Here is a 23,332-nt window from a genome sequence, read left to right as displayed (position 1 = left end):
GTACAAGCACTGCTCAGTGTCCGTCCAGGCTCGGGAAGCACCAGTGTGCCACAGCGAGGAGGAAGGAGCGGATTTGTATGCGCGCGTCAAGGAGGAGTAGAGTGTGTGCAGGCTGAATTAAGCTTTACATCACTGTTGACAGGGCTGAGGCTGTGATTAGGAGGAACAGGCTTCTTTATGAGGTCACGGTCCTGTGGTTGGTGTAGGCCAGAGGAAGAAATGTCCTCTAGCTATGGATCAGCCTGTGGACGGATCTGCAGAAAGGTGAAGGCGAAGCTTCCGCACAAGGTGTCAAATATTCACTGTGGGTGCTTTTCATGATGGATGTGACTATCAAAATGATGTTGATAGGTTAAATTAAATTTGGGCGCAGGGACCACGCCTCAAGCACACCGCTAATCATCTGTCCAGGCTGTATAAACATTTCCTTTCCACTCCACATCCCTGTGACCCTTTACCCCCAACCATCATCCATCCCCTTACCCTATGTGTACCCAACCTATCCCAGAATCCTCTCATTTACTGCCTGACAGACAGAGCACCACTCTCAGCCTCCATCATCTCCTCCATCGCAGCACAACTAGGCGACCCCCCCGCCCCCTTCATCTCCTTCCTCGTGTGTTGTTTGCCATCCACTTTTCAAACATGTCATCACTTACTGTTGTGGCAAGTGAAACAAGTGTGTGCGTGATAACAGTGACACAATGAGATGAATGACAACCACAACACAGTCAGCTCTGTAAAAATGAAATATTTTAATTGGTGGCTTGATGATTCATTCTTGCAATCATAAGAAACAAAGCCAGAATAATGCATACAGGAGGAGACAGACACCAAACCCAAAAACAAGTCTCTATCACGCCCTCTTCAACACATCTTTAAAAAACAATTATGCTCGCAACACCTGGGATGCTTCATTGTCACAAAGGAAATGCTGTTAAGACATCAGATATACACAGCGTGGAGAAATAAAAGGATTCAATGTAGTTTTACAGCATCAATGTCTGGAATCATTTCAGTCAACTGAGGCGTTTTTCTTTCACTTTATTGTTATTGGGCGATATGGGGCAGTGGGTTCGTGTTTCCTTCAAACACCCAATCCAGAACGGCGAGTCGGAGGTCATTTTAGCGTCTATCATGGAAACTGGAACGGTCCATGAGTGGCCAGTTACAGCAGCGCAACTTCACGAGTAAGCAGGATTTAGTCCGAAAATAAAAATCTAACACTCTCATGAGCCACGTCGCACTATAGTTCTGGATTCGGTCTTTAAGCACTAACGCAGACGCTGTTATTGGTTTGGAGCCCAAACATGGTCTAATATACTGTAAGTAGGTCTGACTTGGAAAAGAGGTTATGGGCAAAGTGCCTGGAGCTGCTGTGTCTCAAGTCTGCAGCCTGGAGAACACAATGAAAGGAAAATGAACGTGAAACAAGATCCCTCTTTTCTGTATCCATTCCCTTCTCCTCCTCCTCCTCCTCCCCCCTTCGTCCCCATTACATTACTGTGAAGGCTACACAAAAAGCAGCATATTGATTCTGGATGTGGACCAATACCTTTCATCACTTCTCTTCTTGCTCTCAATTTACGCTCGTGAATGATCTTTGAGTTGAAAGGAGCTGATCAGAAAGAGACGATGGTGGATCGGGCACAATTAGCTGAAAAGTAATGGAAATGGGCGGCTGAACTGACACTTTCCCTTTCTTCTTCTCGCTTTAAATTGCTTGGTGACAACAGGATGCAGACCATCGCTTGTTACTCAAACGAAAGTCGTTCCGCTTCAATGCGTCCGCCATTTGTTCTCTCGGTGGCGCAGAACCCGGACGACACTGTCTGGTTTGCTCTATTCCCCTCTCTTCTCCTCCTTATTGTAGAGACATGTCACACAGACAGATTTGTAGAGATAACTTGTGATTTCCAATGATTACTGCGAGACAATCCTCATGTGTAACCTGAGCGTGGAGAGGGAAAGAGAGACAGAGAGAGAGAAAGAGGGGGCAAATAATCAGTTTGGAGTACTGCAACGGTCACACTGTGGAGGGGCTTCCTGTCTCTAACCTGCCCCCTCCCCCACCACCACCAAGAAAATGGCAAAATGTTGGTCAAGAAACCAACAACAACAAAAATCTCCAATTTACCAAGTCATTTCTGTCTCCATCACTGAGCCCTCACATTTCTGAAACAAATGAAAGAATCTGGCCGTATATGCAGGTTGATTTTCCCTCCACTTCTGTGTTAAAAAGACGGCGAAATAATCAAACTGGCAGATTTTCTCACTTGTTTTGAGAAAATAAGACCTGACAGGTGGCAAAAATAACTCGTCAACGTTGAGGTTTTGCAGCGAATTCACTCACACACAAAAGCAGGCGCTCTATCAGTCAGACACACTATTTACAAAGGCATACAGATACGCCAATCAAAGGCATACTTTACATACTATTTACACACACACACACACACACACACACACACACACACACAGTCAGCCTCTCAGACATACAAGTAGTCAAAGAAATCACTGTATTATAACGCAGACATAATTTGTGGCGATAGTTATGAGTTACACATAATCCCAGTACATAGAGGCACGACTCCCTCGCCCCGGCTTTTGTTTTAGGGTGAAATCGAGTAAAACACCTGAACGCCTAAAGGTCACCAGCGCTGTGTGTGCTCTTCCAGCAGGTGGGGACTGGAGGCTCAGTTGAGACAAAAGCAGCTCCTGGCCTGGAAACGAGAGACTGAAAATGCCACTCGCAACACGAAGAGCCCACATTGCCATGGTGACCAGTAGTCCCACAACTCCCATCTCGCGGGTTTGTCTGAGTTAAGGTTTCCAAAGCGCTTGCCGTTTACTCAGCACGGTTCCTGGCAACAACCTGCGGCAGACGCGTTTGTCCTCTGCTCGCTTTGATTTTCTTTTCACACCTAAGCAAGGTTCCGCTCTGTAATTGGCTGTCATTCTCTGCAGGACTGTGATGCAAAAAAAAAAACAAGGAGGAATAATGAAGTTGCTCACAGTCAGGCGCTTTGGGAGCCTCAAACAGAGAAACAGGACACCTTTCCCCAACTTTGATGCAAGGCTTCAGTAATGGCTATGGTCCATTGTACATCAATCCAACCCATTAGCTTTGACGTTAAAAAACTCAAACAAAACGTAAAGAAATAAAGGAATCACTTTTCTGTAGGCAGCAATATTGGTCTCAGTGTTATTACAATTCTGCTTTTAAAAAAGCATAAACAAAAAAAAATACAAATGAAATCATCCTAAAATGAGAATGAAACCGTCACTACTCATGACAGAAGCGTGTTCATGGCCGCAATGTAGGTTGATTTTTTTTTTTTGAAGCAGAAAGCTTTATTACAGAACTCCGTTTCTCCATTATTCCAGGCACAGTCTTTCCTGTATCCCACCCACCCCACATTCCCATTTCCTTCAGTTCGCTTCATCATTTCATCGCGTTCCCAGTTCTTATTAAATCGGAGCATTGCGTCCAGGAAATACACTGGTCCTTAGCAAAAGATTAGTTGAGATTCACAGCCTTAGTTTTGTTTTTCTCATGCTCCGTTATCAGGCCACAGAGGAGGAGAGGAGGGAAAGAGGTGGAGGGGAAGGTGGAGGGAGAGACGAGATGTGAGGTCGTCAGCAAAATTATCTCTCCTATGCTGTCAGTAATGATGACGGGAGAGATAGAGGAACTCAGAGGGGAGGAAAGGGCAAGTGAGCGCGAATAACAACTGGGCAAACCTCAAAAACATGAACTGATGCAATCCAATAAACCCAGGTCTCCGTAGCAACCACTCTCCTCTCAAGTCCCAGGCCACCTCGCCAATAATGCCTGTTTGTTAGTCGCTCATTTGGGTCGTTGACGGCCCCGCCCTCTGCTTGTGTGAGTGTGTATGCGTGTGCATCGTTCACATTGGATGTGCACGTCTGTGTTTGTTCTCCTGCTACCAGCGGTTGATGATCTGGTTCATGTAGTCCTGAGTGGGGAGCCTGCTGCCCGCCTCCTCGGTTCTCCCTCCTTCCTCTGCGTCCTCCCTATCCTCCCTCTCCCCCTCTCCTCCTTGGTCCTCCAGTGTCGAGCCAGAGCCCTGCCGGCTGCGGGACGGCCACAGGCTGACGCCAAGGCCCAGGCCCTGGTGGCTCTGCTGCAAGTGGTTCTTGAGGCGTTGCTGCCGTCTCTCCTGCTGTCGGGTGTACTGGTAGCGCTGCTGGAACAGGTCCCTGGCGTAGTCGTACAGCTCCATGTCCAGCTCATTCAGCTCCTCAATTCTCTGGATCTGCGGGAGGGGAGGGAGAGCAGACTCTGTTGTTGCATATTCAAATTAGATCACAATAAAAGAGTCACTCCCTCATTAAATGCGGTGGTGAAATTGAAACTGAGCAAATAAAACTGAATTTGGCCTCATAAGCTAGTGAATAGGGGACTGAGTGCAAATGCCAATACAAAGACAACACTGGAAGGCATACCTCCGCCAAAGCAGAGGAGACTCCCGATTAGACCTCTCAGTGATGAAATTGAACACTTTATTCACTTTTGATTCTAGTTAGATTCTGGTCAGAGCGATTGATGTGACCTTTTACAACTCAACACAAAAATAAAACATACATATTTCATTCCAGTAATGAGTGTACATGTCAAGCAAGTTCAGTTACAGTAGACTAACTCATTCATGAGATACAGCACGACTCAGCTTTGGCAGCCAATTATAGTAGAGCGGTAAAGCTATAATAGACGGTAAGACACATACACAGACCGTAAGATTGTGGAGTACGGGATTGTTGAGAAACATCGTTCCCACCTCCCCCCCAAATCAGATTCCATCAGCAGGAGGCAACACAGACACCTGATTCTTCTCAAGCCTGTCTTGTGATTGGGTATCTTGAAGTTCTTGTGATTGATTTGCAAACTATATATGATATCAGCGAGACACTACGGGAGCACAGGAGTGAGTGAGATCTAGAACCTTTTGTCTGCAATATCCCAAAAATAGCTTCAGAGAGGAATCATTCACCAACTATTGTGAAGATCCCAGCAGCTTTGTCTGAGAGATATTCTAACACATCATTGAACAAAAGGAACGCCTGAGTGCATTTCTTGACGTATCGGAGCTGTTCCGTTCGTCCAAGAAAGGGGAAGAGCACGAAAAAAAGGAAGAGCCCAAAAGGGAAGGAAATAGAGAACTGAGAGTAGAAAGACAGAGCGAAAGTCTGAGAAAAGTAAGGTGGTGAAGTTGTGTGACATTTATACCGACAGAGACTGGTGTGTGTGCGTGCGTGTTGGCAATATGCAGAACAAGATAAGAGAATGTTGATGTTGGGCTGTGTGATGTCGCTGGATTTATTGACGTGTATCATCGGCTGTGCGCAAATTCCACACGGAGAGGGAAATATTTTTAATTATGAGTACGCCTTTGAAATACGTGATGGACTGGTGAACATCATTTGTGAGCAACGTGTGTAGCAACAGAGGGAGGAAAATTAGAACCGTTTGATCGACAGCACGTGGCACAAAGTGGGAAGACATCCCTAAGCCGACATTCATCAGCACAAAGACCTCGCAGAGCACAGAGTAGTCAAATAAGTCCAATCAAAATGACGCACCGGGGCTTTAAAGCCACGAGGGCACGAGTGAGCTTTCAGCAGGGGAGTCAAAGTAAATATTCCAATCTTCAACTGCCTGAGTAATTATTTGAGTTCTGGAAACATCATTAAAAAACGTCAAAATTGCAAGCAGTGCCTTCATTAATATTACATTTGACGTCAGGAACTATTTTTCATGTGCTTATCAGGCTGGAGCTGTGAGGCAGCGATATCATCATCACGGCGGCACACCGACCTCACTCTGTTTGACATGTTCCCCGTCTCTATCTGTCTTCACTCATCTTCCATCTTCTGCCTCACATTTTTTTTCACTTCTTTTGAGATGTTTGTTTGCTTTTTTAATGCTGCCATTTATCTCCTCAGCAGGTTATTGCTCTCACAAGGGCCGACAGAAGAAAACAACCAATTTCCCCATTTAGCCTTCATGAAAGAAAAATCAGAACACATAAACAACAGAAAGAAAAGAATCAGGTTTTACTTCTAATTGCGTTTCCAACTATGCTATCGTTGCCATTTTCCATGCAGAATCAACATGTTGTCATGGTAAATGTATCATAATCTACATTGCTGCATTATTATTATTACTACTACAGCATTACTTCCATCAGGACAACATAATCATAACATACTCACCACTTAAGTTGATCTACATGACACAAACCTGATTTTCTTCTGGCCAATTAAAGCTACAGTCGTTAACTCTTTGTAGAATTTGCTGAATTTGCTTACAATACATCCCACGATAAGAATAAGAAGCCATAAATGAAGCACTCTATGAAATGTATTTCTCCCACTGATGGAATTGGATTTGAGAAAAACCTTGGAACACTTACCACAAGGGGAACCGTGCGTCATGTTCTCATAGTGTGAGGAGTTGTGGACTGAGGTGCAACAGGTAGGAAGGAGGAGGAGAAGGAGGAGGAGGAGGAAGAGGAAGAGGAGGGTCTCTTCATGATTCCACCCACTAGGCTATTTTACAGACTGCTGTTTTAAATAGTTCAGGGTAGGATAAAAAAAAAAAAAGGATCCATTGACTATTTAAACTATAATCAATTACTTAATCAAGTAGGTGATGTTTGTATATATGTGTACAAACTGGGTATGTGTCCATCATCCATTCTTTAATTAATTGTGACAGCCAAAGTTCAGAGCAAATCTACTTTGCCAAACTCAACACTTCCATCCAGTTTTACACAATAAAAGCCTTCCAATTCCAGATTATCACTAAAAAAAGGTGTGAACGGAGCAGAGCGAGATGGAAAACATGCAGCACTCAGGTTGAGGACCAGGATTGAGAACTGACTCAGGGGACAGAATCCACAGCAAATGAACAAAGCAAGACTGAGCGGCTACACTAACCGTTGTGTTGTCCAGGTCCACGCCAGCAGCCCTCGTGCTGTTATACTGCATAAAAGGCCTGATGAAGCGCAACCTAAAGGTGCGCTCAAACAGGAACTGAGTTTTCCTCTGGTACTCCGTCAGACCGAAGAACGCCATGTCTCGCAGGTTCTTCTTGGCCGACTCGAGCAGGAGCTGGGCCCTCTTCTTTTCCGGTACTGTAGACATGTTGTAGCAGCCGACCAGGCTCAGGTCTGCCAGCATTCGCACCTATTGCCAGCACACAGATGGAAGTTTAGAGGAGTTAAAGTGTGTGTGTCTGTTTTTGTGTGTGTGTAGTTGAACTAGAGGGCATTGAAAGAAAGCATCCCTTAAATGGGGGACCCTGCTCAAATGTTAGAGTCAGCAAGCATCTGCCCTGCTGAAATGTCACCGGGCAAAATGTCGATTCCCTCTGGAAAATCAATAGAGTAAAACATTACTTTTCTGTGACTTTTTCACTTACTATAGTCACCTGCTGCCTTTTAAGAAATGTCATAGTTTGCTTTGTTTTTGTGTGTGTCGGCTCTATCAAATGAAGCGGTGTGTGCTGTAGTGTAACGCAGTGTGTTGGTGTTTGAATTACTGTCACGCATGCCTGCTGTGTTTCCACCTGCATGCAATGGACAAAAGCTTAGAAAGTCTCTGAAGTGTTAACAACTTCATTTCATTCAGGTTGGCATTTTATTTTGAAACAAATTCCTTGACATTTACATTCAATGATATATTACTGTGTACACTCTTGACACTGATGTGATACAGAAAGGACCTGGGACTGCATACTGATGTGGACACACGACATCAAGAGTCCAGTGTGTGCACGTAAACCTGCCTCAAGGGTGAGTGAGTGTGAGTGTGAGTGTGTGTGCGTGTGTGTGTGTGTGTGTGTGTGTGTGTGTAAGTGCGTGTGTAGGTGCGTGTGTGTGTGTGTGTGTGCCACATTTATAAGTCATAAGACCCTGAGTAATAACACCCTCAGGCTCAGATGAGATAAGCTGGCCAACACGTTTAGGTGGGAGACTGAGATAGCACGAGAGAAACGGTGTGAAGATGAGGTGTTTATGGCCAGCAGGCAAACTTCTGACAAGGCTGGGTATCGGTATAGGTATATGCGTTATGTATACGTGTGTGTGTTTGTAGGTGCTCTATTTTGAAGAATTCATCTTAAATTTCTGTTGCAGTCTGATAACTGAGGTGGGTCTAAATGTGATTAACAGTATGCAGAAATTTGAATCAACTAGTGTGTTTTTGCCACTTTGTTATGGTCTATTACATTTAGTGCATGTGTTTGCATGTGTGTGTTCACAATAAGTTTCCCTACTTGTCTGTTGTTTGCCAGGTTGTAGGGACAGTCCATGAACTGCTGCAGCGTGCAGCCGGACCAGTCGGAGCCCTCGTAGCAGGAGGGCAGCTCCTCAGGCGTGGGGGTTCGGCCATCACACATGTGCAGGGAGGTTTTCCATGTGGCCCCTCGTTGCACGTGCCTCCATTCGCTGAGGTAGCGAGACACGGGGTCCCTCAGCAGAGTGATGTAATAAAACTTCCTGTTGGTGGGGAGGGCAACAGGTGGATGAGGGGAAAGTGGGGGAAAGGATGAGAAGAGAGCAGGGATGAGGAAGAGAAGAGGACAATCATTTAACTTCACTCAGGCAGTCTGTTATTGGCTCGATCAATCAATAAAAAGGCAATGAGAAACATACACGCACGACTCCACATGACTTTGATCTGATCAAGTGGAGCATCATCAATCTTCAGTTAAATGATTGTTACAAACATTATCACTTGTAATTCCAAAGATTCCCTTGTGGTGGCACTGTTTACAGTGCTTTGCTGCAGCGGTCCACAGCACAGGGGATGAATGCTTAAAACGGAGGTTTCATATTTAATGGTGTATTATTTGCATTTATTAGAGAGATGAGCGTGTGATACACAAAAGGAATATGAGCAGCAGAAGACAAACTACAAAGAGAGGAAGAAGAAGCAGGTAGAGAGAAAGTGAAAGATAGACAGCCAGAGAGAGAAAGAGAGAGAGAGAAAACGAGAGAGAGAGAAGGAGAAAACGAGAGACAGAGAAAGAGAAAGAGAGAGAGAGAGAAAGAGAGAGAGGGAGCGAGTTGATATGTCAAGGCAGGGATCAGGTCAGTGTTCAGGGCTCTGTGCAGGAAAAGAAAATGCTGGCACAAGCACATCTCTCTCTCTCACACACACACACACACACACACACACACGCTGCAAACATTCTTGTGTGTCAGACATAGACACATACACAGCATACATCCTTCCTGTCTCTTCACACCAAGTATGAGCACTGCCTCAGAGAGATGACTCATGCTGCATCTAAGATTTGGATGGGTCTGTTTCTATGTGTGTGTGCGTGTACATTGTGTTTAGTTGTGTGTGTTGAGTAACGTAATGGCGCATAGCACAGTTCAATGTCTCCCCAGAGGGAGCACTCCCACCAGAGCTGAGACCTTTCCAGGCCTTCACACTCCAGCTAATTACTGCAGCCTGATCAATCAACACATCCTCATTAACCACACACACACACACGCGCGCGCGCACAACCTGTGTGTTTGTGTGTGTCTGGGAGTGATGGCATGCATTTGTGCGTGCAACAGGAGCGGGCTGGTGATCGAAATAATACACACACACAGACAGCCCCCCTCTCCTGGGCTTTGCATCACGTCAGAGGAATGGGAATGTTTGCAGCGAGAATTTTGTGTGCTGACAGGACTCTACTAAAATCGCCTGACACACGCACACGCGCACACGCGCACACGCGCACACACACACACACACACACACACACACACACAGACACACAGACACACAGACACACACACAGAACCACAAATTTGGCAGTGGCTGGAAAAGATCACGGACAATACGACAAACTCAGTCCGAACTAAATTTAATCAGGGAGATGCTGTGACACAAACCAACCGCGCCCCAAATCAAGCTGCAGTGCAAATGCAACATCCAAAGCCTGAATTCAGTGGCAGCAGGGGGATCATGGACAATGAGACGAGCTCGCTCTAAATCCAGTGGCAGCTGGGAGATCCCGGGCAGCGAACCAAACGGAGCCTCAATCCAGGGACAGCGGGGGGGATCATGGGCATGGAAACAAGTAGCTAAACTCCAAATCCCATCAACCTAAACCTATCGGCACACAGATCTGCTCAAAAGTGGAGGGTGGGGTGGTGGGAGGAAGAGGAGAGGGGCACAGTCAAACTGGAGCCTAGAGGAGAGCGGGGTACATTATGGAGATTCCTATGATGACATTATCAGGATTCCCAACACTCCCCAGAGCCTGTGTGTGTGTTCAAATGTGTGTGCGAATGTGTGTGTGAATGTGTGTGACTATGCCTATTAAATCAGCGATGACATTTTCCCCCTCTTGGCTTCTATTCCACAAAAAAAAAAAAAACCCCAGTAGTTTTTGGCGGTGGCTACAGAGACAGGGCGAGGAAGGGGGAGAACGTGTGTGTGGGAGAGAGAGAGAGAGAGAGAGAGAACGCAAGAAAGAGCGAGGGGGGGAAAGAGAGAGAGAGGAGGAGGAGGGGGCGGAAGAGAATTTCAATTAGTTTTCTAATACTGTGAAAGCAGTGAGGGCCCCGAGCCCGAGTGATTTATCAAAGTTATGGCCGCCATTATAATGAAGGCTCAGGCATATTACCAGGCTAAATAAATAAATAAACAACACACACATGCAAACACACACGGGATACAAACACGCGCCGACGGTCTCGCACAGCCAAATAAATGATCTTAAACGGCATGCCGGGCTTCTTTGTCTGATGGGTCCGACCCGACTACAGAACCGGTGCCGGCGCGAATTTTGTGCCTTATAGCGTAACGAGGTCTGGCTGTGTGCTCCGATCCCTGGGTAATGATGTTTCAACCCACCCACACACATGCACGCACACACACGCAACGCACACTTACACAATATTCCACTCCCTTTTAAACATTTTTTCCCCCTTACACACACGACAGAACATTACAGCGAATATTTTTCTCATAGTCTATTGCTTACATGAAATGAACTTCTGAACTAAAAACACACACACACACACACACACTCACACACACATCGGTGAAACGCTGGAGTTTGCTTGAGACGGCGATACATTTTACGCACATTTTCCTCTTTCTACTTGTCTGTCGTGTCCTTTTCTTTTGCTATCTCAAGATGGAACATTAATTCCATCCCCGCAAACATCTCAAAACCTCATTTATCAGCTGCCAAACACATCGACTAATCGAGAGCTCTTAACCGTCTTATTGCCTCATTCTACAGATTGGTGTATAGTGTGTATAGCAGGCTGATAACACGCGGGAGCCATCGTCTGCGCCACGCTGCAATGCAGAGACCGAGCAAGGACGGCATTCTCCTTTTTATCTCGCACTCACTTGGCCTTTTGTTCCCATCAGCATAAGTGACTTTAAAGTACAGGATGAAGTGGAGCGGCTGTCTGACTCTGACTAAAAGCAGAAGGAAAAAAAGAAAATGGATCCTTTTCTCTACCTTTACAACCTTCCGACCGCCTTTCTATACCGTGTATGGAGCAGAGAGATGGAGAGGCCATGAAGCTTTACTCGCCACATGTGTACACTCACAGATACGATCGCGTAAACCTGACTAAGGCCTTAATCAGCCAGAGCTTAGTCCGGCTAAAAGGCGGTGCCACCCAGGCTGATACTGGCTGTAAACACAATGTTACTTTTAGCTAGCACTTAGCCAAAAGCTGTAGTAGGAGCTAAACCTCCTCTTATATGAGCAAACTCAACTTGTAGCATCTAGTTCATCAGTCGATGTCGTACAACAAATCGTTTTCATTGCGTTTTAAACAAAAGCGCAGCCGTAGAAAATAAAAGGGAAGCCGAGTTTTCCATTTTTCCTTTTCCCGCCAAAATATCTATAAAGTGCTGGCTACGTAAGAGACGAGTTAGCCAAGATGTGCATGTTGGCTAGGCTAGACTGTATGGGGGGGTATAGGGGTCTTACTACAGTATGTATATACGTAGGTGGGCTGCTGAGTTGCATATGTGTGTGCAGGGAGAGTGTACACGTGCTTGGAACACTTTGTTTTCTACCCTTCTAGGAGAAAAAAAACAGAAAAGGTCAGATCTGAAGAAGTAAAGCAGATGATGCCCCCTGAAAAAACACGTATCAGTGTAACTGTTCTGTACATGTGTGTGTAAATGTGAGTACATGCGTGCTCGATGAGCGTTATCAAGAGGAAACATACGGCGTCTGAGGTTATGGTCTCGGGGAAAATCTGACCTCTGCCCGTTTCCTGCAGCACTGTATCACATTCTCTTCCCTTCCCCATAAATCCTGACTTCCACTTTCTTTCACTTTACATCTTTCAGCCCATTTCTTGTCCTCCTTGTCCCCTATAGTTCCGTCTCTGGCAGGTCATTATGTGGTCTCCCAACTCGGCTTATTAAAGCTTCTGCACTGCAACATCCAAGAGGGTCCACAACTAGAGTAGCAGTGTAATTTATCTTTATTCGCTTGTTAAGATAAAATGTAAGAAAAATCTAAATTCAGATAAGAACATTAGTATTTGGGACTATAATTTAAAACCTCTTCTGAGTTACCATTTTTAGACTGGGGTTTCATGCTCCTTCAACATGTTTTTGGAAGCTACTGTTGTATGATGAGAATGTAACAGGAGGAACAACACGAGCACAGGAAACACTGGAGGAGGTTTGTGGCTGGAATAAATTAGAGATGAAAAGTTTTGCTCTTTCTTCTCTGGAGCGTAAAAAATATAAAACTATGTTTAAATATAAAACTATAGCCAGTAGTATGATTTATGCTCACACACGCGCACACACACACACACACACACACACACACACACACACACACACACACACACACACACACACACACACACACACACACACACACACACACACACACACACACACACACACACACACACACACACAATGATGCCAACACCATCCCGCTGTGTGAAGCAGGCATGTTTTATTAATAGTCCACGGATGTTTGTTGAAACGAGATCCACTCGACGATGCTGCTCTTTCCCACCTCTAAAAATGGACCAGAACGCAAACTTGAGAGTAAAAACAACATCACGTCACAGAGGTAAAGACTCACGCTTTCCACCCCAAAGAGTCACACTTGTGGCTACTAATTACAACTGAAAACAGAAAATTGCTGAACCGCAGCAGTATTAAAATGTTTTAGATCCAAACTCCAAACCAAATATGAGAGCTGCTGGGAAGATGTGTATGTGTGTGTATGTGTGTGTGTGTGTGTGTGTGTGTGTGTGTGTGTGTGTGTGTGTGTGTGTGTGTGTATGTATTCCTTGGCCTGGGTGCATAAATCATGGCTGGACGCTACTACCTGCCAACATTCCATAACCTGTAATATTTCACTAGCTTCCACATTTCTGATGGTGTCTGGCTGCACAGTGTGTGTGTGTGTGTAGGAGTGTGCATGTGTTTGAAGCATAACTCTGAGGGAAAGCCCTCGGCCTCTCTGCTTCCACTCCCTTTGCTGTCGGAGCGAATGATCCCATGGAATGTACTGGCTGTAGATTCAGATGATATCAACCACAGCCCTGTGTGTGTGAGTGTGTGAGTGTGTGCGAGTGTGTGTAGACAGGAGAGTGAGGAATGGCATGACATGACTTGAATCTCAATTGTCTGGCCTTCCTGCTGCATTTTTGTCAGAACACAGGTCATCATGTGGAGACACACACACACACACACACACACACACACACACACACACACACACACACACAGGCCTAAAATGAATTATTGTATCAGATCAGAGCTAACATTATTGATTCCATCCAATATCTATGTAAAAGCTTCCATTTATTATTTAGGGATTAAGTTTTCAAAACGCCAAACAGGGTTCAACTTAAATGGTATGTAACAGAACAAAGCAGGAACTCAAAATGGAATCAGCTGTTGTTCTGCATTTTGAGGTGTTTAGAGTAAACTGATTAATAGTTCAGGTCAAACTAGTGTACGTACATTAATACAGTATAATCCATAGGCAGCATCAGGCAACAAGCAGACTTCCTTGTTAGAGAGCTGACAGGATTCAGGCTGTCTATATCTTTATTCCACTATCTGTGTGTGTGTGTGTGTGTGTGTGTGTGTGTGTGTGTGTGTGTGTGTGTGTGTGTGTGTGTGTGTGTGTGTTCAGCGGTACAAAAATCAACGCTGACCTCTCAATAACAAAGCTGCCCTCCCTCCTACTCCTGTTCTCCTCTCCTCCGCTCATCATCCGTCATCTTATCCTGTGTCTCTTGTGTGTCTCCTAACGAGGCATTGAGACGGACAGAAATAGACCTGCTGGTTCAGGCGAGTTCTCTGGGCATCTTCTCTGCTCGCCCTCGCTTGCTCGCGCTTCCTCCGGCTACCACTCTTTTTCTCTCTCCCGTGCGCGCTCAATTGATCAATAACAGCCTCAGGACTCAAGACAGCCTGCATTGGTAGTTTGGACTTTAAATACAGAAGATGGAGGGCAGAGTCCCAGGGAGAGAAAGAGAGAGAGAGAGTGAGCAGAGAATGTAAAAAAGGAGCAGGGAGTGAGAGGAGACGGTGGTGTTAGCAAAAGGGGCAACGAGGGGGCATGCTGTCTAGATAGAGTCGAGCAGACAGGCTGGAAATTGCGGCTAAAAGCGAAGACACTCTGGGAAAGTCTTTGTTCGTTCTGTCTAAGAAAGAAGTCAGGTTGCTCCAGGAAGCTTACATTTGGGTTTCTGCACATTTTCCATTGTAAATGTCTTACTGCATAGAATAACACCACCAGACTGTTCACAGACTTTTGGATACAGAATGATATGCGCTTTGGTAATGTGGCAGAGCAATATGATTTTCAATTAGGCTCAAATGAAATATAATCACAGTGAATCCAACAATCTGTTTCAAATTAATATTGGTATTCCAAAGGGGAAAAAGACAAACCAGTATAGAAATCCCCAAAATTCAGGACCTTAATCCTGATAATTACCAAATAAATGTTCGATTTCATTATCACCTAATTCAACATCTGACCAAATGCCTAATCCAGCCCACTGGGATAAGAATTTGCCAGTACATAAAAGTAAAATGTCACCACTTTATTACATGTACGGCTGAATAATTTGACTTCAGTATGGACTCAGTGGTGGCACATGATTGTGATTTACGTGGCACAGAGACAATCGCATCCTGAACTCTGGTTTAGCACCCAAAATGGGGCCTGCTTATGATGACTGCACACAATGATTTATTTAGCCCCACTCCCAGGGTGACACTAAATCTGGGACCAACAGTATTTCAGAGCCCTCGCAGTCGCTGACTGTGTATTCAGGCGAGCTTTGTGCAGCATGCAAGGTGTTCATTTGCACAAAAAAAGCAAGTCGGCTGGCTAAGTGTTGCCATGGTAGCGTGTGAAAATTTAACCTGTGTTGAAAAACAAAAAAAGAACCCTTTCTTTGATTAAAGGGCAAAGAAAAGCTGCTAACAAGGGAAGGCGGTGTAGCACACGGCCCGAGCTGGATGATACCGCACAGGAACGGACAAAAACAAAGAGAGGGAGAGAGAGACAGTGGAGGGAATCCCCTGAGTGCCAAGCTATGTTCACCAAGAATGTACTGCCGCCTGTTCCCTCATGTAACTTCACTGGCAATGGTCCAGCTTGCTGTCCGACAGGGAGAGAGGGGGGGGGGGGGAGACAGAGAGAGAAAGAGGAGAGACAATGAGACAGGACTGGTAAGAGAAAGGTGGAGGGACAAAGTGATGGAAAGTACAGCTGGGCTATCATAGATAACGGTTCATGTTTTCACAATTCAAACCGATCTAAATTCAACACAGACATCAGTTCAGTGCAACATTCCTAAAGAAAAGTATCGCCTCAGTCTCCCTCCCCCCTCATCCCCCCCCCCAAAAAAAAAAACAAAAACAAACTATCCAATCTTCTATTTTAGTTTTACTTTTGTAGCTCAGTCAGTTCAGGATCCTTTGGATTTAAACCCCATAATGACAAGTACAAACTCTGTTTGCCTTTGGGCTGTAGCCACATCCCAAAGTAATAAACAAGCGATATTAACTCCATTTTGTACAGGAGGACCACAATAAGAGCAAGAGAGCGAGGACGAAAACACAACTCTGCAACTTTCTGAGAAGCGCTGCATAAAAGGTATTTATAAAGCCAAAAATGTATGCTAAACTGCACAAAATCCAATAAAAGCAATCCTGTGCCGACACGGAGACGAAAAAACGAGATCATACTCTAATTTTTTTAATAATCGCACAGTGATGATGGAGAGAGAGAGAGAGAGAGCGAGAGCGAGAGAGAATCAATCAATCAATGGGGCAGCTGCTTGGACTGTTCAAGGTAACACAAGTCAACCCAAAGCTCTGGAAGCCCTGTGTATGTGTGTGCGTGCATATGTGTGTGTGTGTGTGTGTGTCTGTGTGTGTGTGTGTGTGTGTGTGTGTGTGTGTGTGCGCGCGTGTGTGTGTGTGTATTCCTCTCCAATCGGCATCATGTTCCTACGCCCCCTGGTACTAAGGTCAAAGCAATCATTCTCCGCTAATACACTGACATATGGGCACGCTGCACTTGCTGCACAACCGCACCCAATCCCAGCACACACACACGCACCACATGACATAATCGCCTGTGTTCCACATAAGTGGTGATCTCAGGCTATTGATGCGTCCCCACAGTTCACTTATACGATGAACAGGACTCACCAGGAGAGATGAAGAAGGAGGAGGAGGATAAGGAGACATAATGCAAGGTTTGGGGCAATTAAAAGGCTGGGTAACGAGGCTAACGAGTAGACAGATGGCCCCATTACAGAAGCACACACACACACACACACACACACACACACACACACACACACACACACACAAAACCTCCCTTCAGGCTGGGATTAGTGTGTATGCCAGTGTGTGACCCCCCTGTTTCCCTTTTAATCAGTCATCACATAGGAGACTGTAGGCAACAGGGTGTTTCTGTGGGAGTGTGTGTGTGTGTGTGTGTGTGTGTGTGTGTGTGTGTGTGTGTGTGTGTGCTCTTGTGTATTATGTCTGCGGCTAGAGGCGAGAGTGTGAAATTAGAGTGATAAGGCAGTTAACATTCAAACCTCTCCACCTGCTTGTGCACCCCCAACATACACACACACACACACACACACACACACACACACACACAGCCCTCGACACTTGCTTTTTGACTCTAGCACTGCGTCTGAGTGTGTGTGTGTATGTGCGCATACAGGATATCCACACTCAGATATTGCAGAGTTGTGGTGAAAGGTGCATACATGCGTGCCTGTTAAGAGCGAAAGTGGGAAAAAAGAGAGAAAGCGCAGAAGCGAGATGAAGGCGTCTGAAGAAAACAGGCTCTGAAGGCAGCGTTGAGCATTTGTGTGACTGTAATTACACAAACACTGACAAAACACTCCACACTCGCATTTACCCAGAATGATCTGCAGTCTCCACAGACTCAGACGGACATTCACAGACAAACACAAACCAGTCACAAGAGGATAACTCCGTCTCTAGGTATCCCGCTATTCCAGGGGAAAAAACATCTCTGCGTAGGTTTGAAAAAAAGAAAAAAACCCCAACAAACCCTGGAGCAATCATGAAGCACAAAGAATGCAGCTGGTAGGCATCCAGAGAGAGAAGAAGACGAAAGAGATGAAGAGATAGAGAGAGCGAGAGAGGAGATGGAGGAGAGGAGCCAGCGGCTACAACAGGCCTGACATTTGGAGGAGATGTCTGCATATCAATGGACCTCGTTCTGGTGCGGGCCGCTATTATCTGCTGGTGGAACGAAAAGGCGAGACAGGGAGAGACGGGGACCTCGAGGAGGCCAGTCAGTCAGTCAACCAGTCAGTCAGTCAGGCCCGGAGACCTGCCCCGGGGTGGATTTACACTCCCAGGCCTAGGAACCACAACCTCTCCCTGGGGAAAGAGAGAGGGGGAGACAATCGGGCCTTTGGGGACAAGGAGTAAAATGGAGAGGGATGTATGAGTGGTGTGTGTGTGTGTGTTTTTCTCTGAGTGTGTGTGGCTAAGGGGTCCTCCAAGCCCAATTAAGCCTGACTGCATGTCAGAGGGTTGTGCCAAACATGCCCCACCTGCTTAGAGAGGGCCATGGGGCTAATGAGCACCGCCTGAAGGGGGGGGGGGGGGTGGTGGAGGTGGTGGGGTCGGTGGCATGAGAAAGCGAGAGAAAAGGAGGCGGAGAGAATGGAAAAGTAAATTCCAGGGAGTGCAAGAACGAGGACGACATTCCGCGTTTTCTTGTCCCCCTCCTTTCTCCGGCTCCCTGCTCTCTCATTAGGCGGCCGTGGCGGCGAGACGCAGTGTCAGAGGGATTTCACAGCTAAAATTAGGCTTTGTTATCATATGCAATCACACGGTGACGGCCAGATACATGTGACAGGGCGGCAGACAAACAAAGACACACACACAAGGACACACACACACACACACACACACACAGTCCAATCAGTCGGTGTGCTCAGTCAGACAAAAACAAGCAGTGAGGAAAATTAAAAACAGAGCCGGGTGGAGAGAGGAGAGCGAAGGGAGGAGAGCGGGGGAAGAAGGGGCCGTAATGAAATGACGGGAGCCAAATATTGTGCAACAACAGCAACAACAGTATTTCAGAAAGAACGCCTCTGTGTTGTGGGTGTGTGTGTGTGAGGGTGTGTGTGTGTGTGTGTGTGTCAGTGTGGGTGAGCTGGGTGAAAGAAGCTCATTGTCTGGCAGTGTAACTCAAGCTCACAGCACCAGCTCGGCCTCAGACCAACTGTGTGAATGTTATGGCATTCTTCCTTCCTTCCTTCCTTAGTTATCTCTATTTCCTTGCTCCCGTTCTTTGTTCACTCTACTTCCTTTCTCCAGTCCGTTCTTTCCTTCCTTCTTCCATTCTTTGTTCTCTCGACTTCCATCCCACTGTCCTCCATTCTCTCTCCTTCCTTCCTTTCCCCCACTTTGTATTCTCTCTACTTCCTTTCTTCATTCCTTGCCTCCTTCTTTGCTTCCTCTTTCATTCTTGACTTCCATCCTTCCTTCCTTCCCTTCGCCACAATTCCTTTCTTCCTTCTTTCATTTCCTTCTCCTTCCTTCCATCTTCCTCCTTCTTTCTCCATTAGCTCTTCTTCCTTCTTTCCATTCTCCCTACCTCCAAATCATTCTATCAGAGCCAATTTATTCTCAATTATCAACTGACCACTGGGGTAAACAATCTAAACACACATCTAGGCTAACATTTACACTCAGGTGAGCGGAGCACTGAGTGGACTTTAATTGCTTATTTGATTTTTCACACAAGATCACACAAGTACAAACCCACCACACACACACACACACAAACACACAAACAAACACAATCAACTGGCAGCTGCTAACCCACAGATTAAGGCCAGTGCGACAGATGCGATTTTTAAGGCTACATCTGTGACAGAAGGAAAGAGAACGAAAGAGGAAAGAACAAACGCAGGGGAACGTGCCGCAAACATACACCAAGCGGCAAATTGTCACTGGCCAGTAGAGAGGAAAACACAGACGTGAAAAGAGGAGGAGGAAGAAGAAGAGCGGCGGAGCCACGCACCATCTGTCGGGTGCATATTGACTGTGCGTTCAGTGGTTCAAAAGGCTTGGAATTCTACACAAAATCCAACATAAAAGGCGGAAGTGAAGACCATCAACTGCTGTTATCAAAACGGCATTTGTCAAAATTTAAATAAGCCAACAAGATGAGTGTGATGGAAAGGTGACACGGAGCCACTGCCCTCCCTTTGATGTTCAACTCACTGCCTGCAAAACAAAGAGGATCTTCAAAAAAACAAAAGACTAACAGATGTTCTGTTTGCATTCGATGCAAGAAGGCACTTAGTAAAAGAACCTGGCCTTTGGCCGGAGCAAAAATTGAATTAAATCTCCATTTAGCCGGCCGCAAACCCCTCTGCTCTGCCAGCGCCCGTGCTCTCATCTACTCTCTGCTCGCCCTCTCATCTTCCTTCCTCTCCTCTTCTCTCCCTCTTACACCATTACCAATGACACCGAAGATAATTGAAAAGCCAGCTCAGTCCGCTGCAAAAAACTCCCCAACTTCAAAAACCTGCTTTTTAAAATACGGCATGGGAAAAGAGAGAGGGAGAGAAAATGGAGAAGCTGAATGAAAAAGAAAGTTCTCTTTTCTTGCGAACTGCTCATTGATATGACAGTTTGATTTTCTGGGTTGTGGTGTGAAGCAGCTTAAGAGGGCATCCCTCTATTATAGGGCCTGTGACATCTAGCCTAGGATCACATGCAGTGGAATGTGGAGTCGGAGCAGCTGTCGGCCTGGCAACGCTCATCCCCATCCAAGCGGGAGAAAAACTTACCGAGGCATCATCATCCCCGCATCCAACGCAGCAGTTGAGAGGCCACTGGTGTGTGTGTGTGTGTGTGTGTGTGTGTGTGTGTGTGTGTGTGTGTGTGTGTGTGTGTGTGTGTGTGTGTGTGTGTGTGTGTGTCAACTCGACTCTCCACTGAAGTTGTCATTACCCATTTAGCTGAAGACCTTATCATTACGAGTTTAATGTAAAGGAGTTATTTAAAGCATTTTACCATTAAAAGACAAATGACTAAATTAAGTTTGAGATTGGCAGCTTCTTCCAACATCTGCAGGGTCGTTGATGATGTGGTTGACTTTGGCAGGAAATCTGCTTGAAAATCAGTTTGAACAGGCGCACGGCGGCTGTTCCTCTGGCACAAACAGCTTTTGTATTTTCTTAGAAGAGAGCACAGCAAGTGAAAATGTAGACTGGGGGAAAATGAGATCCAGCTTGTTTGTCCTATAGAGCGACGTGAAAGACAAACACAGGCTTCAGAATGACTTTAGCTGGATTTCCTCAGGTGACAGTTACGCAAAGACAGGTGAAAGGTCAAAAACCAGAGTGTTTGTCAAAGGTTAGGGATCACAAGCTAGGACTTTGAAGCAGATCTTAGTCAGTGGAAGGTCTGTGCAAGTGTATTAGTCACAATGTGTGTGTATGTGTGTTTGTGTGTGTTGTGGGTCACCATTACCCTCACAACAGGGCTAACAATACAAGATTGTCTGCTTGGAAGATATCAAAGACTGTGTGGGTAGAGGCTGATATGTAATTACATTCATGTGCCCGCCAGAAAAACACGCTCACACAAACACACACACACACACACACACACACACTGATAAAGGGAACAATAAGAGGGGATCCGGGAGAATCCCAAACAAATCCTTGGATCAGACACTGGGTAGGGGGTTCAGGAGGTAAATGAGAAAAGTATCCCTGGTGTGTGTATGAGGGCAGGCGATTGAGTCTTTGTACGGGGATGAGAGAAAGTGCGGGGATAGTGAATGTGCCTGTGTGTGTGTGTGTGTGTGTGTGTGTGTGTGTATGTGAGGGCCTGTGTGTGAGTGTACATGTGCACACACAGACTGGTCACTAAAGAGTGGGAGAGAGAGGGAGCGAAGGAGTATATTATGGCTAAAACTCACAAGGGACCTTGTGCCGGGGGAACAATACCCTATGCAAATGAAGCTACTCCATATGGAGAGAGTCAGCTGACAAAGCCCACACACACACACACACACACACACACACACACACACACACACACACACACACACACACACACACACACACACACACACACACACACACACACACACACACACACACACACACACACACACACACACACACACACACACACACACACACACACACAGAAACATGTCTTCAGTTGAAGGGGCCGGTTGCTTCGCCCATTCTCATGCTAAATCTCCAAAGCCATGTAACAACTATCTGTTCAGAGGAGAGAATGAGAGGAGGGGGAAAGATGGATCGGTGGAAGAGGCAGACGCTCAATAGAGGAAACGAGAAAGGAGCCAATATGGTCGCTGCTCCCACTGCTCCTCCTTATTAGCATTCAGCAGAAAGTGGAGGAAACAGTTAGCAGTCTGGCCCTTATCAGAGCTGGGCTGCACGCCTCCCACACTGGGTCACCACGCTGAAAGCTCACTGTGACTCCCCCCCACCCCCCAATGTCTTCCCACTGCCTATTATCTGTTAATCCACCCACACCGGCTCAGCCCCATGTAACAGGAAATATTATGAACTGCTAAATAAAAACAGAAGGGCTGAGGACTGGTACGTAAATGTATCGCCCAAAAGCCTGCCAGGCGAGTCTGTTTTCCTCTCCTGTGCTCAAGACGTGCTTGATGGACTACCTACGCAATGTTTTTGGACGAGGGACCCTGCAGAGGTTAACATCCTGTCCCCAGCGGAGAGATTGGATGCAGGACAGAAAAAGGAGACAGGAGGGACCAGAGGAGAAGCAAAGACTTTGTGTCGAGGTCGTAACAAGGATTTCTTTCACAAACCCTGTACTTTCACCTCATATGTACTATTGGCAGCTGGCAGGAAACTCAAACACGTAAACAGAAATTCTTGTAAAAGCTAACCAGAAACATGTGTAGAGGTTGTAGACAACCACCTCTGCCCAGCTGTGAGTTAAACTCCCCCCCTTGATCGTCGTAGAGCTGCCAATGTTCCACTGGAATGTGTGCGTCAGTGTGTGTATGGAAAAGTGTAAGCAGCGGTGGAATGATGATCCTGTGATTTCCCCTGAGGCCACATCTGCCTTGGTTGGACATGTTGCCTCTAAAAAGCCCCGTCTGACATTCCAAAAGCATTCCGCCAGCATTCATCACTCGTTCCAGGACCCCTCCCCAAAACCTCCAATAACCCCGTGCCCCTCCTGTGTGCTCCCTTCCCCCTCCAAGCATCCCAGTGGCTGGATGCAGAAATGTTGAGAATGTCTGCTTTGAGACTCTGCAGATCCAAAGCAGCATCCCTGCCTCCCTCCCTGCAGCACCAGGGTCATTGTTCATCCCTCTCTCTCCATCCTTCATCCATCGCTTCTCTCTATTCTTCTCCTCACTCCGTTTCTGTGGGGATTTGCGGCTTTAATAGAGGCATCCACCATGTCCCACTAACTGCTGCAACATCTGGAGCCTGGGTGCTCGCAGGACGATGCGTGTATGTGTGTGTGTGTGTGATCTTGTGCACAACATCTGCGCTGTAAAGAGCGATGGGAAATCATGTTGTGAACACCAAGCCAGGAATATCTGTCACAATCTGACACATCAACGCGTCTGACCGCATGCACACATGGCTCAGGACGGAGAGTAGACAGGCCAACGCCACAAGGCAGCGGCCCTGTTCTTTATCACACGCCATAAATCACGAGTCTTCTAATTGTCCCCGACTTCTTCGGTCTCTGACAATCTGCTCCTCGACAACCGGCC

General features: G+C 46.3%; 1 protein-coding gene across 1 annotated transcript in view; it reads right to left on the bottom strand.

The window, feature by feature from the left end:
- Window positions 1-735: 735 nt before the first annotated feature.
- The window catches only part of hs6st1a (heparan sulfate 6-O-sulfotransferase 1a), a 49,349-nt gene continuing 26,752 nt past the window's right edge, over window positions 736-23,332 (bottom strand). The window contains exons 2-4 of the mRNA XM_076157873.1: window positions 8,303-8,525; window positions 6,964-7,212; window positions 736-4,280 (exon numbers count right to left, since the gene is read on the bottom strand). Coding sequence (XP_076013988.1) covers window positions 3,948-4,280; window positions 6,964-7,212; window positions 8,303-8,525 — 805 coding nt within the window. The 3' untranslated portion in view covers window positions 736-3,947. The remainder of the gene's footprint in view (window positions 4,281-6,963; window positions 7,213-8,302; window positions 8,526-23,332) is intronic.

This window comes from Genypterus blacodes, unplaced genomic scaffold (assembly GCF_046128005.1).
Source record: "Genypterus blacodes isolate CSIRO-AG114 ecotype Tasmania unplaced genomic scaffold, CSIRO-AGI_Gbla_v1 ptg000073l_1, whole genome shotgun sequence".
In the NCBI taxonomy this organism is placed as follows: Eukaryota; Metazoa; Chordata; class Actinopteri; order Ophidiiformes; family Ophidiidae; genus Genypterus; species Genypterus blacodes.
Note: the sequence above shows the minus strand (reverse complement) of the source record. Positions and strands in the feature narration are given on the sequence as shown.